This window comes from Dermacentor silvarum, chromosome 5 (genome assembly GCF_013339745.2).
Source record: "Dermacentor silvarum isolate Dsil-2018 chromosome 5, BIME_Dsil_1.4, whole genome shotgun sequence".
Lineage (NCBI taxonomy): Eukaryota > Metazoa > Arthropoda > Arachnida > Ixodida > Ixodidae > Dermacentor > Dermacentor silvarum.
In genome coordinates, this window is record NC_051158.1 from 30,528,636 (window position 1) to 30,545,360 (window position 16,725).

The window sequence follows — 16,725 nt, forward strand, 5'->3', positions numbered from 1 at the left end:
GGAAAACTGCTAACTGAAACGCCAATGTGTTTTTATAGCACATGTTGGGGGTCACATATCTCGTAAGTGGCGCTATGGTGTTTGGATTTCTGCTAGAAAAACATGGGGCCATAACTATACTGATCTGCTTCAGTTTGGTAGTTACAACTTATCTCTTAAAGTTAGCAATTAAGAAGTTAATGAGCACATAAGCGTTCCGCATAAGAAAGAACACCTGATATATATACGGCCCTTCAGTGTAAACTAATTTACACCCTTAAAAGTTCATACGGAGGAAAATCAATCTACAATTCACATCCTTGCAACCACAAAGGCTGCAATTCTGTGAGATATACAGGCCGATCTACACCCTTATGCACTTTTAGGGGTGTGAATTAATTTACAGTGTTGTAGGCAAGGTGTAAAGTTAACTCGAACGGCAACATCAAAATGGCATTTCTGCGCTTAGTTCAAAAGACTTTGTCCCTTGCCAATAAAAGTAAACCTGAGCAAAAATATATCAGTTCTCACTAATAATCTTGTGGAGAACCAAAGGTTATGCCCACTGCAAGACCAACTACTAACTAGCTAAATAACTAACAGACCATGGCGGTATGACATGCGCCCTTTGTTCAGGTCATTCTTGTTTACTCCTCTAGTAACCAGACGGTTATACTGCGGTAGCTGGAAAGCAGAACAACAATGTTTCTATGAACACCGACGCGGAATTGTCACTTCTCAGTATTAGTTAGAAAATATGTCAGCATCAGTTAGACTAGAGCATTTCTTAATTATATATACCGAATAAAGCACGCCATTGGCCAAATAATGCAACTTCGTATCCAGTCTCGTCTGGCATTTTTTTATTTATTTTTTTTACTTCATACAAGAAGTTCTGCGAGACGAGTACTTTACGCCGAACTACCGCAGTGCCAAACGGACAAGTTCCGTGTAACAGAAACACCTGAGCGTGAATTAGATTATGACGAAGCAGTTGCAACATTTGGATAAGACTAGTAAGTATTTCTTGAATCGAACCACTGCAATGTATTCTCTTTGTTCGAGTCTATTCATTTCGTATCGTCCCTCACACCATTTGGGGGGCCAGATAACGGGTGATAACGTCGTGGCGGTGCCTTGCAAGACAATGACACAGCGCAAAAAAAAATGATGCCGGACGAAAACAATCGTTACAGATTACTGCCATAGGATACTGTTCAGAACTCCTGAAGTATAACACTGGGAAGAGACGCGGGCCGTGGAAGGCTCCGAGTTCATTTTCACCATGTATGATTCTTTAACGTGTACCTGAATATAAGCAGACGAGCGTTTTCACCCCCCCCCCCCCGTCCTAAATGTGTTTATAAATATTAAACACAACACATGCGGGACATAATTTTAAGGTAACAGTTAGAAGTTTCTGAGGAATAAAGTGCCGTCTTTGCACCGTTAATTAACAATATTGCAATAGCATGCATGTTATAGTTGCCTGCTACGCACTTCATCGTATGATACGAATACTATACAGTCACTATAAACTACGTAAACCTCGCTATGCACCTTGAATGCATAGCGAAGTTTAGAACTCAAGACGTTCAAGAACTCCGAAAGCCACTTCTAAGGTACTACGGAATACCAAGAGCTTCCTTGTCGACCACATTGTTTATAGAACCTACATGCATAGCGTGTCCCAGCTAACGTTACCAACGCTGTATAATGAAAAACAAAATTAAAACACACGGTGCAAGATACGATCTTATGACCTGCGATGTTCGGTGGTCCCACCTCTGACCACCGATCACCGTAGGTATCGCAAGTTTTCAGAAAACGAAACTATCAAGTTTACCACTCTGTAACTCAGCTAAGAAAAAAGAACGATATCAATTCTGTAAATTACATCTAATAGTAAATCTAAAGCGGACAAATTTGATGCGTTACACGTGGTTCTCAAGTACACCCCTAATATGGCATCGGAGTTGGGCCCGAGCTAAATCTTGCGCCGTCATCTCTTCCCATTTTTTTTTTCGTAGAACAGCTTGTCTAACATTAGCTGGGACACACTATGCCTCGCAGTGATTGGCGGAAAAACTAAATCGTTTCTCTCAATGGGATATCAGCGAAAGCAGCTGCACAACTCCAGACAACCCTAAAGACAGTTTAGTTCGTAACAAAGCCACATGTTCACGCCAGGGCGCTGCTTTATGTATATTCAGCGCAAAAAAACAAACCAACGTGACAAATGCACCCATACGCACTATCTTCATTTCAGTCATGTTTGCGAGTCGCTCGAGCTCTCAAGTGATATCCGCAATCGTCCATGGTCTTCCGTAGAAAATAAAATAAAACGAGACATAAGTGGCACACATACACACCTATGATGGGTCTGTCCGTCGCTGCAGTGCAGACGACAGAAGCCGCGAAGCAGACGACCAACGATACGCACCGCATGGTAGCAGACGAGGCACTGCCGTCTGCTATCGGTGACAGACGACAAGCCCGTTGTGCCAGATAAGGCGTCTCCGTGGAGACCTTGTCGTTCGGGACGCCGCTGGTGCATCGCGCTTCTATTGCGCGCGTAAGGGTTGTTATCACCTCCACCCCAACCTTCTCCAAACTGACCCTATACTAGAGCCAATTGCCTGAGTGGCGCTGTCTTTATATACCGCGCCTCCGTATGGTATTTATGAAGCGACTTCGATGAATGTGCTGTTTGCCGCTGACTGATAACAAGGTTATACATTACGTACTCGGAAGAGCTCGCGCAAAACTATCTTCCCAAGATGTTCTTTTGACGACTGAGTGTTTTATGAATATCGAGAGTTCTTTATGTGCGACTGAGTTCTTCATGTGCAAATAGCACTGAGGAACTTCAATTTAGATGAGATTTTAAACCGTCCGATACCTCGTGCCTATAGAAGAGTGCGACAAATGCTGACGATTTCTGAGAACAAACAAGAAGGTGTTGCAGGGTGGTGTTCAACTGCTCACATAACAAACTTCAACTATCGAAAGTCATTAAGTCTAAGAAAAACTTTCGTAGCAAGAACTCATACGAGCTTTAATGTTTCATGGCCAACAGAAGGTAATGTGACAATAAACAGAACGCGTGGGAATGGACTTCACAACAGATTCCACGGTGTGATATTAGCGCGACATCACAGAAGGATTGCGCGAGCACACGTGACCCAGCGTCACGTGTTCTTCTACGTCATCTCCTCATTCTCGAGCGCCAGAATAAACGAAAACACCAGTCAGGCGTAAAGAAAAACGCACACACACATGCCATAAATAGTCGTTTAATTAGTTTCAAGTCATTCTATTCATATGTAAGTCTGCTACAAAAGTTTTCCTTCAACCTCAACAAGCCTTTACCAACTCCTTATTGGTTTTTCATTGAAATTCGATAGAAGTTCACAACCAGCTGGGCAAATTGCTTCGGTTTCATTCTTACAGCGCTAGCAACGAGAAGTCACAAGATGGCCGATAAACACAAGCGCTGGCTGACTCACAATTGAAGGTTTATTTGAAGACACGTCAGACACATACAAGCCTGGAGTCATTTTCACAAACAGCAAATGTATGGGGTTTCCTCAACAATACACGAGGTACTTCTGCCATGGATGGATGGAAACAACTTTATTAAAATCCGGCGAAGTTTAACGACCCGGGATCAGGTCTCCCATGAGGGGACTTCGAGGCCTTGCCTCCTCACCGCCTCCCGTGCCCGCTGGACTGCCCACTCTTGTGTCTTGAGGTTGGAGCTGCGCAGAGCGGCGGCCCACTTCGACGCAAGAGCCTCCGGAGCTACTGCCACTTTCGCTGCTATAACAGGACACACCCACAACATGTGTGAGAGTGTCGCTCTAGTTGCCTGACATAACTTCTGCCATGTTTACTGTATGAACGAAACGATACCAACCTGTTTGTGATACGTCATATCTCTCCAACTAAACCATAAGTTATCAGTTAGAACTTGCGTCTGTTGGCCTCTTTTTATTTTTTTTTTCACTTGGGTATTTTTTTCACTTGTACCTCGATAACGTTTCGTGCAATCTCCGCATAATGTCGGCACAAATGTTTTTCGCAAATGTTCTAATCAAGCCCAAAAATTATCTAGTCCATACTACAGCCGTTATTCAGATACCCCCCCCCCCCCTCCTCCCCATGTACGGGACAAAAATGGTTCCAACTTTGAACATTACAGAGTGTTGTGGGCCTGTCCGCGTAATGTATTGCAATATAGATTATTTTCGCGGAGCAGTTCTCTCTGGAGAAACGAGATGGCGCTTTTGGCGGTGCGCCACACGTTGCCTCAGCGAAAGCACACAAATGCGAAACCATTACAACTTCTGCCCTGCTTCTGCCCTGCTTCTGCCCTTGTTCTGCCCTGCTTCTGCGCGATCAGCTGTCGGAAGTGCAAGCGGGTGTTCGCTAACTCACTGTGGTCCATTCATGCCGCAAAATGTGGAGCGGTATAGAAGAAAGACGAGTGCTGCAGTTGGCTGTAAATATAGTGACTGGCATATTAAGAAATGGAATGAATATGTGTGGCCCAGTTCAAAGACCGCTACTATACATAAGGACTGCCTGTGTTGCCGGCCCTTCGAGATGCACCGCTTTCCCCGAGGATAAAAAAAAATGTCACTCATCTGGCAGTATTGCATCCCTAACCTCCAAAGAAATGACTTTAACCACGGAACGTCAGTAAGAGTGAACCCCGCTCGTTACAAAGTGACAAAGGGAGTATCGCCGCTTCCTGGAATAGCAAGTTTCTCGCACGTTATCTACACACATCCACCCCAACTCCGACGCAAACTTCCGCCCGCTCTATCGTCATCGCATCAAGAATAAGTGAATCGGCACTCACTCGAATCAATGCGCCAATGAATGGGTGACGGCGACTGCACCAACAGCACGCGGATGTTCAAAGCCGGACGTTTCGTGACGGTCCACAGCGTAAGCGAGTGACTAGCGATAATACGTATTTACTATGTTTGCTACAAGCTATTACAAAGTACAGAACTTGTACGTTTCAAGCCCCTTGTGCACAGCAAAAACAAATCTATCGCAACCGAGCAGACCCGCAAGCGATTGGGCAGAAATTAAACGATCAGATAGTGACCACACCGATGAACTTTACTGAGTCAGAAACATGACAAGCCGCTGTTTCAAAGTGTTTGCGAAATAAAGAACGAAGAGCAAAACATGCTGATCCTGATGTAATTCATAAGCGGAAAGTTTGGACAGCCTGGAATACATGGAATACATTACTAGCGCCGCTTTTAGTACAAGCACCGTATACGCTGCTCGCGCCGTTTGGACAAGGCGTAATGAACTCCGAAAGCGCTGACATGTCCTCTGAAGCTGTGGCCAAAGCTTCGTATCGTTCCCCCAATCCCCGTCTACTATATCGCTGAAACAGAGATTTTCTGAGGGGCGCACCGGCGTAATGCACATCCATTGTAAACACGGAGGCAGCGGAGACAGCTGAGGTAAGCGATGAACGCGTCACCACGTGATCAAACATGGCGTCTCCCTCGAGATCACCGCGAAAAGGGTATATACGAAGTACTGGAACAGCGGAGGCATAAACAGCAGCTGCAACTATAGTAGCGACATCCCTCAGTGGTTTGTTAAACAATAAACCATCAGAAAGGTTACTTGCCTCCTTTATGTACCCATTATACATTTATAATTATAAGGCTCCCGACATTTTTACGCTACCCCACGAAGTTTTATATAGCGTGTCGTCGCAATAACAGTTCCTTGCGCTGTCGTTGAACCAAAGGCCGCAAGATCACGCCACCAGCGCTGCTGTTCACTTCTACGTCTCTGCTTTTCCTTAAATGGCAATATAAACAAGTGCTAACACATTACGTCAACTTGACGTTACAAACCGCACGAGCTAAGATCTCTATTCACGGAACCAAGGCCACATCGTTGCATGCACAATCGTCTTTACTCGGCACCTCAAGGTCTGGGTGCGCGGCTGAGGTCACGTGACGTGTGTTTGCGTGGAGCAACGGGACGACTACCCTGGCGATGACGTCATCTTCCAGAAGTGAACAAATGCCATTGTTTCGCCGAGGAGACGCTAGGGGGCACGCTCTCACTCGGGTCGCCACAACGTCGGTGGCGATGCCAGTGGTAATTTCAGTGGAATAGGTACATCTGCGTGAAATACGCCACTTCTTGGGTGAACGAAGGCGGGTAGTTGTATATCAGAGCCTTGCGTTCCTCTTCCGCGTCCTGGAAGCGATGGCCGTTCCGACGGGCTGCAAAATCGAGAGATAACGGTGACGATGCACTTAGCACCGCGAGCTTCAGTTCAATGCATTTGGAATTTGGCCGATAAGCAGCGTTGACTGAACCGAAGATTGAGAGTTTACGTATTGTGCTCTTAATCCCGGGGCATAGGCATCCGCTTAGCCGTATTCGCCGGACAGCCACCATCTTAACCCTGTATTGATCCTGTTTGACTGATTTAGTGGATCATTCATTCATTCATTCATTCATTCATTCATTCATTCATTCATTCATTCATTCATTCACTGAGCTTCGATTCAGCACATTGTGAATATAGCTGATAAGCAGAGGTGAGTTTATTATAGAGTCCTAGGGTAGCGTCCCCAAATCCCAGCATAAACAGCCACCATTTTAAGCCCTGTTTCAATCCTGATTGACTAATTCATTCTCATTGATTGATTGATTGATTGATTGATTGATTGATTGATTGATTGATTGATTGATTGATTGGTGTTAAGTCGGGATGTGGCTCCAGATTAATTTTGGCCACCTTTACGGTTCTCTAACATGCACCCAAACCACGATTCACTAGTAGTTCTGCAGTCCACCCCCATCGCAATCCTGCCAACCTGACAGGGAGTTGAACGCGCAACTTCCCATGGAGCGGCACACCATGGCCACTAAGTCATCGCGGCGTGTGTCATCTGAGTGCGCCGTTTGTCGCCGTTTATGATTTGGCTGATAAGAAAAAATACAGTCATTTAAGTATCATGACACTGGACGTGACATCATACATGAACATCTCTGAATCAATTTCGCTTCTAATTATCACGTGAAAACGATACGTGACGTCAAACATTGTCACGTGTCATTCAAAACTCTACCTTAGTTCCCTTGCTCTAATTTGCACCAACCTTAATCCACTTTAATTCACCTTAATTCACTTTACTCTACCTTAAGTCACCTTACTCTACCGGGTTCTAACTTTACTTCACTATATTTCACCTTAATTCACTTCATTTCATTTTAACTCATTTAATATTTCATTTAATAGGCTGATGATGATGATGATTTACAACTAATTAACGTTGTGAGATCCATTTACTGTCTTCGTAATACTAATACACGTTGTTATACCACTGACTATCTTCTGTATTACCACTGACGTCATACAAGACGCTGATGACGTCACATGATTTTTGGTACCGCTCGTTGCCCACGACATCGGCTTTTCTGCCTCACGGGACATGCAATGCTTTCGCAATCAATAAACTGCGCCTCTGTGCTTCGGGTCAGCAAGAAGGGGGCGTGTCGCAGTCGCACCTTCCTCCACGAAGAAGTTGGCCAGGTACTGCGAGAACATCGCCGTGTCCTTGTTGTGGTACAGGTGGTGCCGCCCGGGACTCCTGGTACCCCACTCGAACACCGCCATCTCCGGGTGGAACTGGACGGCGAACACCGGTGCCGAGATGGCTGCAGTATGGCGCAAGCTCAAGCACAAGGACTCCCTTGAAGAATTTCCTTTATTTTTCGTGCGATATAGCAAGCTATACCTCATGTTTGCCCTGATATGTGAAGCCTCTTGCGCGTCATACGCGCCTCCGAGATTCCTGCTCACGCAAATTTTTACTTCCGGTGGAACGTTAAGCGTAGTGTCTTACAGGCGAGTTGCGTCTGACTACACCAACACGTCAACGATTGTACTTGGTAATGTACCATAATAATAATAATAATAATAATAATAATAATAATAATAATAATAATAATAATAATAATAATAATAATAATAATAATAATAATAATAATAATACACGCCACATACACACGCGGCGCCCGCATGAAAGTGTGCGTTTGTGTGTGCCTGCGCGTGTCTGTAACGCTCCTGTATCGGGCGCGCTACACGTACGCCCTCTAGTATGACGTACCAACAAGCCCGAAATGCAACCGTAGTTCCCCTAAGAAGTGGACCGTACTGTATAGGGCCCCTGCAGTCGTCCCTCGGCCGTCTTATTTAGCACGTACTATACTGACGTCAGTAGTTCACCCACCTTCCATGCTCGACACGAACTCCACGCCTCGTAGGTCGTTGTTCGTAGACAGAACGTTGAAGTACTTGTCCAGTTTGGAGGCATTGAAGGCCTGGATCGCAAATACATAAAAAAAAAGAAAAGAAAGAAAGAGCGTCGTAGCGAGTAATTTCTTCTTTTCTTTCCCTACACATCCTCGTGTTTGCAATGGCGACTGAAAGTATACTATATTCGAGAACACGTTCACATTGAGTACGAACCTTCAGCGTGAGGCACCAGTGGTGGGCGTTGTATGTCACCGGCTTGGAGCTCAGTACCTTCTCCAGGTGCTGGTGGAAGACGGCGGAACAGCCGGGCCCTACGGAAATCTTCGGTTGCCGGCGAGGACACAAAACCGAGAATAAAAGAAACAAACCATAGATTTTCGCGTTAGATGCATAGATAAGCGAAGTCGAGTGTCTGACGATATCAGGGGGTAAACAATCGTGTCAGGAATTACGTAGTTCTATGTACGTATAGCCCCTTCAGGCACTGTGTGCGCAATTTACCGCGTTAAGATACTGCATAAAAAGCAACAGCACTGAAAAAAACTGATCTTTAAAACGTGTCGCGTACATCTTGAAACACTTCTGATTGAACCTGTGCTGCAAGTTTGAATAATACGTGTGAAGTGTTTTATTTAACTTAATTGGAAGGTAGGCGGCTGGGCGTCTGCCCCCGATGTCAGCATGTCGTCAGGTAGCAAGTTGACCTCTTTCGTTGCTTTCAACACTGTTTTACGTCGGGCATATTTTTCAAGCGGCTATGTTAAAGCGATAGCTTTACGGGCTACGTGACGCAGAAAATTTGGTGCCGAAGGCGTCGTTCGTGAGTTGACCGTGAGCGAAAGTTTTCTACCAATCATAGCGCGGCGCGCCGCGTTATAGCTCGAGCGATATATCGTTAGAGCGATAGCTCTACTATACTCCATGGCGCAAACGCAGAAAACGCCCGGTTCCGTAAATCTGACCTTCAAGCTTAGCCAAGGTCAAACTGGGACTTAGCCTGCCACTACCGGCGGCTGCAGCGTACGCCGCGTGGGCGCCGATATCTTGAAAGCGATCTGCGATATGGACTAAGTGCGCGGTCCCGCGGGCCTCATCTTCATATGCGATGTGGACGAAGTGCGCCGAGTGCTGGTAGCTTCGTATGCGCTGTGCTTTCGATGCTTAGTTCGCGTTGAAGCGAGACGCAGCATGAAGGTCAATTCGCTCGCTGCAGCTGCTGCCTTGTGATGCAATTGTAGATGCGGTAGTTGCTGACGCGCCGAGCAGCGTTTGTGTCCTTTCCCAAAGCAAGCAAAACCGTGCTATCGCTCGACAAACATGGTTTAACCCCGTTCAACCACGGCATTTTGTTTTTATTGCGATAGCAATTATATTGTTACGCGAACGAAGGATTGAGTACTGGAGACTATTTACAAAATATATTTACACAGGATAGCTGCAGCGCTGGCCAGTTCAGCCGACAGCTCGAGAGCAAAGCGCAATTCGTCTTCTTCGTCTGGGCGCCCGCGCGCATCGTCCATAAGAAACACGCAATATGCATGTATCATTATCCCCGGCGGCAGAAGCACCGTCCCGGTGCATCTAAATGTCAGTGGGTACAGGAGGGTAATATGGTTTTAGGCGTGCGACATGCACAACGTCAGTGGAAGTCGGGGCAGATGGGGCACTGGTACTGACTGGGGCGATTTCATACGTAACTGGAGTCACGGCACGCAGCACTCGATATGGGCCTGTGTACCGAGACAGGAGTTTTTCAGACAGGCCAACGTGACGAGTCGGTGACCACAGGAGTACCAGAGATCCAGGCGAAAAGTGAACGTCTCTGTGATGTCGATCGTACAAACGCCGCTGGTTCGCTTGGGAGGTCAGGAGGCGAGCGCGGGCAATTTCGCGAGCTTGGGCAGCCCTGGTGATGGCGTCAAGTGCATATTCGCTGGTCTCTGCTGCGGCGGTTGGAAGGGATGTGTCCAGTGGCAATGTGGGTTCTCGGCCAAACAACAGAAAGAACGGGGAATAGCCGGCAGTGTCGTGGCGCGAAGAGTTATATGCAAATGTGACATACGGTAGGACGAGGTCCCAATCAGTATGGTCAGACGAGACATACTTTGCAAGCATGTCTGTCAGGGTTCGATTGAGACGCTCCGTGAGACCATTGGTCTGTGGATGGTAAGACGTAGTCAGCTTGTGCCTGGTTGAGCAGGACTGCAGTATGTCGGCGATGACTTTTGAAAGGAATGTCCGACCACGGTCAGTGAGCAGTTGGTGTGGAGCTCCATGCTGCAGAATCACGTCGCGTAAAAGAAAATCGGCGACATCTGTGGCACAGCTTGTTGGAAGCGCTCTGGTGATGGCGTAGCGCGTGGCGTAATCTGTCGCCCCAGCGACCCACTTGTTGCCAGCCGTTGATAGAGGGAAAGGGCCAAGTAAGTCCAAGCCAACGCGAAAGAACGGCTCCAAAGGAATGTCGAGCGGTTGAAGGCACCCGGCAGGGAGCGTCGATGGTGTTTTCCGCCGCTGGCATTTATCACACGCCGCAACGTATTTCCGTACGGAGCGGGCGAGGCCTGGCCAAAAGAAGCGTCGGCGAATCCGGTCGTAGGTGCGGGAGACGCCGAGGTGACCTGCCGTTGGAAAGTCATGAAGTTCTTGGAGAACAGCTGACCGGAGGTGCCGAGGAATGACGAGGAGTAGGGCAGGACCGTCGGGGCGGACGTTGTGGCGGTATAATACACCATCCCGGAGAACAAACAAATGAAGGGACGAATCAGAAGGCGAAGATTCCAAACGATCAATGATGGCGCGCAAGGTGGCATCACGGCGTTGCTCGTCGGCGACTTGTGGCAGCCGAGAAACCGAGAAAACGCAAGCGTCGGCATCGGTGTCAGGGTCGGCGGGTGGTTCGTCCACTGGATAGCGTGATAAGCAGTCTGCGTCTTGATGTAGGCGGCCCGACTTGTAGACTACCGCATAGGAAAATTCTTGTAGCCGCAGAGCCCAGCGACCAAGCCGGCCGGTAGGATCCTTGAGTGAGGAAAGCCAGCAGAGCGCGTGGTGGTCCGTGATTACAGAGAAATGCGTGCCATACAAGTACGGGCGGAATTTAGAAACCGCCCAGACGAGGGCCAGGCATTCACGCTCTGTAATCGAATAGTTGCGCTCCGCTGCTGTGAGGAGGCGGCTAGCGTAGGCGATAACACGATCGCGTCCCTGTTGGCGTTGGGCTAAGACGGCTCCGATACCGTGACCACTGGCATCGGTACGGACCTCTGTAGGGCAGGACGGGTCAAAGTGGGCCAGAATAGGCGGCGTGGTGAGAATGTTGGTCAGGTGGGAAAACGCGGCAGTTTGAGCGGGACCCCAGGTAAACGGCACGTCCTTCTTCAGAAGATCCGTAAGTGGTCGGGCAATCGCTGCGAAGTCTTTAATGAACCGTCGGAAGTAGGAGCAGAGTCCTACAAAACTTCGGACGTCTTTGACAGACTGAGGTACAGGAAAAGACGTGACAGCACGAATTTTCTCCGGGTCTGGTTGAATACCGGAAGCGTCGACGAGGTGGCCCAGCACTGTAATCTGCCGACGACCAAAGTGACACTTCGAGGAATTTAGTTGGAGCCCAGCCTCGCGAAAGACTTGAAGAACAGCTGATAAGCGCTCGAGGTGTGTCGCAAACGTAGGTGAAAATACGAGAACGTCGTCTAGGTAGCAAAGGCATGTTGTCCATTTGAACCCTTGAAGCAAAGAGTCCATCATACGCTCGAATGTGGCTGGGGCGTTGCACAGACCGAATGGCATAACTTTGAATTGATAAAGACCATCAGGGGTGACAAATGCGGTCTTCTCTCGGTCCCTTTCATCCACAGAAATTTGCCAATAACCAGACCGAAGGTCTATGGATGAGAAGTAGTTGGCACCGTGGAGACAATCGAGGGCATCGTCAATGCGAGGCAAGGGATAGACGTCTTTTTTTAGTAATTCGGTTTAGATGACGATAATCTACGCAGAAGCGCCACGTGCCATCTTTCTTTTTAACAAGCACAACGGGCGACGCCCAAGGGCTCGACGAGGGTTCAACAATGCCTTTGGCAAGCATCTTGTGCACTTCATCTTGAATAACCTTACGCTCTGAAAGAGAAACTCGATATGGCCGGCGATGAATAGGACTGGCATCACCAGTATTTATGTGGTGCTTAACATTTGAAGTCTGGCCCAACTGTCGATTGTTGAGGTCGAAGATGTCTTGGTACGAAACCAAAAGGCGACACAGAGCTGCTGCTTGCTCAGGCAATAGGTCCGCAGCAATCATGGGACTAAAGGTTTCGTCACGGCAAATAGCATCCTGTGGACATGGTGAAGACTCGGAGCAGCCGTCTACGGAAAACGCCGTGACGTGGTCATCTCCTATAGCGCGCAGCGTTGCAACCGATATGCCCTGGGGTAGAACTTGCTTTGTTAGTCCAAAATTGACGACGGGAAGGCATGTCCGGTTATCGACGACGGTTACGACGGAGTGGGGCACAGTGATATCGCGCAGCAAAAGGACATCAGGAACAGGAGTAGCGACGTAATCACCATCGGGCAGAGGGAAAGATGATAGCAATTCGACGAAAGTCAAGGTTTTAGGCGGCAGGCGGACGAAGGCGGTCGGACTAAAGTTGTTCGGCAGTTCAGCACGAATATGCGCGAGTAGAGGAAGTTCGAGGCAAAGGGTACCGGTAGAACAGTCGATCAAAGCTGAATGCGCCGTAAGGAAGTCTAGTCCGAAGATTAGGTCATGGGGACAATTGGTCAGCACTGTAAAAAGAACTGGAACGTGGCGGTCGGCGATACTGATCCGGGAAGTACACATTCCAGTGACGGCAACAGTGCTGCCATCGGCGACGCGTACAGCTCGTGTAGTAGCAGGCGTGAGAACCTTTTTCAATCGACGACGGAGGTTATTACTCATTATGGACAACTGGGCTCCAGTATCTATTAACGCCGTCAAAGGGACACCGTCGACGTGGACATCAAGTAAGTTCTGGTTCGTTGGGAGCGTCAATGGGGGATTTTGACACGACGAAGATAATGCAGCGCTACCCCCAGGAGCTGCATGGTCTAGTTTTCCGTCCGGGAAGACCCATAATTGGTCGGCGACGAATAGCGGCGTGGCTGGGGCGACGGGGACCGACGGCGCAGAGGTGATGGTGAGCGAGCGGGACGACTGTCATCGATGGATACGTCAGAGGTAGAAGGCATACGGCGAGGCGAGTAGCGGCGAGGGTCGGCATATGGGCGCGGAGACGGGGAGAAGTAGCTCGAATACGGCGATATCCAGGAGGTGCGGCAGTGGCGAGCGACGTGGCCAATGCGGTGACAACGGAAGCAAATGGGCTTGTCATCCGGAGTTCTCCACTCTGTAGGGTTGCGGTATCTGGGAGGGGAATACAGATTGGTGCTAGGCGCAGCTGTCGGCACCAGTCGGGCGTCAGGTCGCGAGACGGAGCAGGCAGCAGGAAAACCGAGGTTGGCAAATTCTTGCCGCACAACTTCCTGAATGAGGGAGATCGCCGGGGCTGGTTGGTCAATGGTGGGGTCAACAGGGCGTGGATGGAACGGGGCAGGACTTACAGCCTCGAGCTCGCGGCGAACAATACGTGTGACGGTCTCATTGGACGGGGGTGAAGCGGTAATGGCGACGCAGGAGGACGTCGCAGCCGTGTTAGGGAGCCGGGAGAACTGCGGAATGACGCGGCGGCTTTTGGCGAGCTCAAAGCGGCGGCATTCCTTGATAATGACGTCGATGGTGGACACATTGTTGAATATCAACAAGTTGAACGCATCGTCCGCGATCCCTTTGAGAACGTGGCCTACCTTGTCAACTTCGACCATGTTCGCGTCGACTTTTCGGCAAAGAGCGAGCACGTCCTGTATGTACGAGACATACGATTCAGTAGAAGACTGCACTCGAGTAGCAAGCTCTTTCTTTGCAGCCAGCTGCCGACCGGTCGGATTTCCAAAAAGGTCGCGGAGCTTCTCCTTGAAAGCATCCCAGCTAGAGATCTCCTCCTCGTGTGTCCGGAACCAGACACGAGGTGTTCCGTCCAAGTAGAAGAGGACGTTCGCGAGCATAATGGTAGGGTCCCAGTGGTTGTTGCGGCTAACAAGCTCATACATGCCGAGCCAGTCATCAACGTCGACATTATCTTGGCCGGAGAATATGCCAGGATCGCGGGGAGTGGCAACCGTGACGTACGTTGTGGTTGGAGTCGGAGTAGTAGGAGCAGACGAGGTCTCGTCAGCGGGAGCCATGGTGGAAAGCTGGACGGTGCGGCCGCTGCGGAGCTCCGTGGCGAGGACGGGGAACGGCACGCTCCACCAAAATGTTACGCGAACGAAGGATTGAGTACTGGAGACTATTTACAAAATATATTTACACAGGATAGCTGCAGCGCTGGCCAGTTCAGCCGACAGCTCGAGAGCAAAGCGCAATTCGTCTTCTTCGTCTGGGCGCCCGCGCGCATCGTCCATAAGAAACACGCAATATGCATGTATCAATATGGACACTCAAAAGCAGATTTCTGCCGTCGGCGTCGCCGTCGCCGTGATGTTCCGTATGACGTCATTTGGAGAAGAAATCGTCGCCGCGCGCCGAACGCTGTATGTGCGAGTGAAAGGGCGCGAGGGGCGCGTCTTTCACGGGGAGTGAACGCACGGCGGAGAACAAACGCGCGTTCTGCGCCGTGCTCGCTTAAGGGCTGCAGAAGTAGGCGTCTCTGTTCTCCTTCACAATCACCGTGTATGTAGAGCAAACGTGCCTTCTTCCGACGAGCGAGAGGCCGGGGGGGGAGGGGGAGGGAAGGGAGGCGACGTTTAGCTGCGGCACGCAGTGCCTATTTATATCAGAGGCTCCGGCAACAGTCACCAACGCCGCACGCATTTTGAGCGAACGCGGGCAAAACGCCGATGGCGTCGACAACAGTTCTGCGTGTTGCCGATGCTGCTGCATGTGCAAGTTTATACAGCTGATAAAGCTAATATCATTACTCCGTATAGCTCTCTACAAGTTTGCTATCGCAATTGATGCTTCGCCTTTCAGGTGAAACTGCGACAATGTACTTTCACGGTGTCATACGTGTATGCGCATGGAATCAAGGAAAACTAGCAGCTCTTCATTTACGACACATTTGCCAACCTTCGAAACTACACTGGCGATAGAGGCAGTTTTGTGCAAAATATTTCAAGAATGGGGCAAAGTTTCGGAACCAGTTTAAACAGTCAAGAAAAACTTTGTACTCGACAATGTTCTTTTCATCTCATGTATTTTACAATAACGACAGAAAAAAAGGAAAGTGTCAACCAAGTGTCGACGCTAAAGAGGGCAAGGTCGACGTATATGGTTCCTCAAATGATACGATGAATAAATGCCGATTGTGCATCTCTGTTCTGTCCCTTTTTATCGCGACAGCGTTAAGGCCCCCGTGTCGCAGAAAATCCGGTGTCGGCATCCAGCGTCTGCGTCCCGTGAGCGAAAATTTCCGTATATATTTAGGTATATGTATATGGCACGCCTTGCTATATGACATGCGGTATATATACGGGTTATATATCGCCGCACCATTCTATCACTAAAGTCGCTCATACCTTGTCTTGAATTATTGACAATGTTAGTCCTCGGAATTTTGAGAATGACAGCCCACAAACAAATTTCGTGAAACAAAACACCGACAGCGCATGCCTGTTATGTTAAATCTTCTCAGACAGAAATATTAAAAGCGCGAAACAATAACAGAAACCTGGAAATGATACAATTTGTTTGGTGCGGTTGTGCACAACCTCCAAGATCTGTCCACGCCAGAGACGGCGTTTCTACCAGGAAGCTCGCCTTTGTGCATAGCGCTCGCCGCCAGCGTTTGCAAGTAAACGTTGCGGTTATACATAAGCTGGGAGGCGGCCCTCAGAAGTTCGGAGCTGGGAGATCAGCTCTGGGCCGTCCGGCAAGCCGAAGATGCCGCCCGAGTCCGAGGACTTCGAGCCGCGCCACCTGAGGCCACCAAAACCAAACTGCCGGCCTCATTCTTTTCAATGAAGTTTATTTTCTTCTACATAAGCTGCAGTTGCCGGGAAGCGTGAGAAGCAGTCAGGGACTTTGTAATGTTATCGCGTTCCACTCTTAAAGGCGAAGCTTAGGCATCCTCCAAGTTAGTTTCTTTATTATTATTATTATTATTATTATTATTATTATTATTATTATTATTATTATTATTATTATTATTATTATTCCGTCGCTGGGAACGCCGATGACGCGCATGTTCTCGTGCGAGAGTTTTGGGACGTATACGCTGCCCAACTCGATCACAACTTGCGTAGGTCACAAGAAAAATTTATTCACCCGTAGGCTTGCATACAACTGTGGTATGCAGTGGATGTGCCAACTATTTTGGTTCGGT

The 16,725-nt window shown here is 48.7% G+C and overlaps 1 protein-coding gene across 1 annotated transcript in view; it reads right to left on the reverse strand.

Moving 5' to 3' along the window:
* The window catches only part of LOC119454039 (uncharacterized), a 65,421-nt gene that overhangs the window by 35,675 nt on the left and 13,021 nt on the right, over positions 1-16,725 (reverse strand). Inside the window, exons 7-11 of the mRNA XM_049667882.1 lie at positions 8,513-8,620; positions 8,274-8,364; positions 7,549-7,698; positions 6,090-6,254; positions 2,352-2,599 (exon numbers count right to left, since the gene is read on the reverse strand). Coding sequence (XP_049523839.1) covers positions 2,352-2,599; positions 6,090-6,254; positions 7,549-7,698; positions 8,274-8,364; positions 8,513-8,620 — 762 coding nt within the window. The remainder of the gene's footprint in view (positions 1-2,351; positions 2,600-6,089; positions 6,255-7,548; positions 7,699-8,273; positions 8,365-8,512; positions 8,621-16,725) is intronic.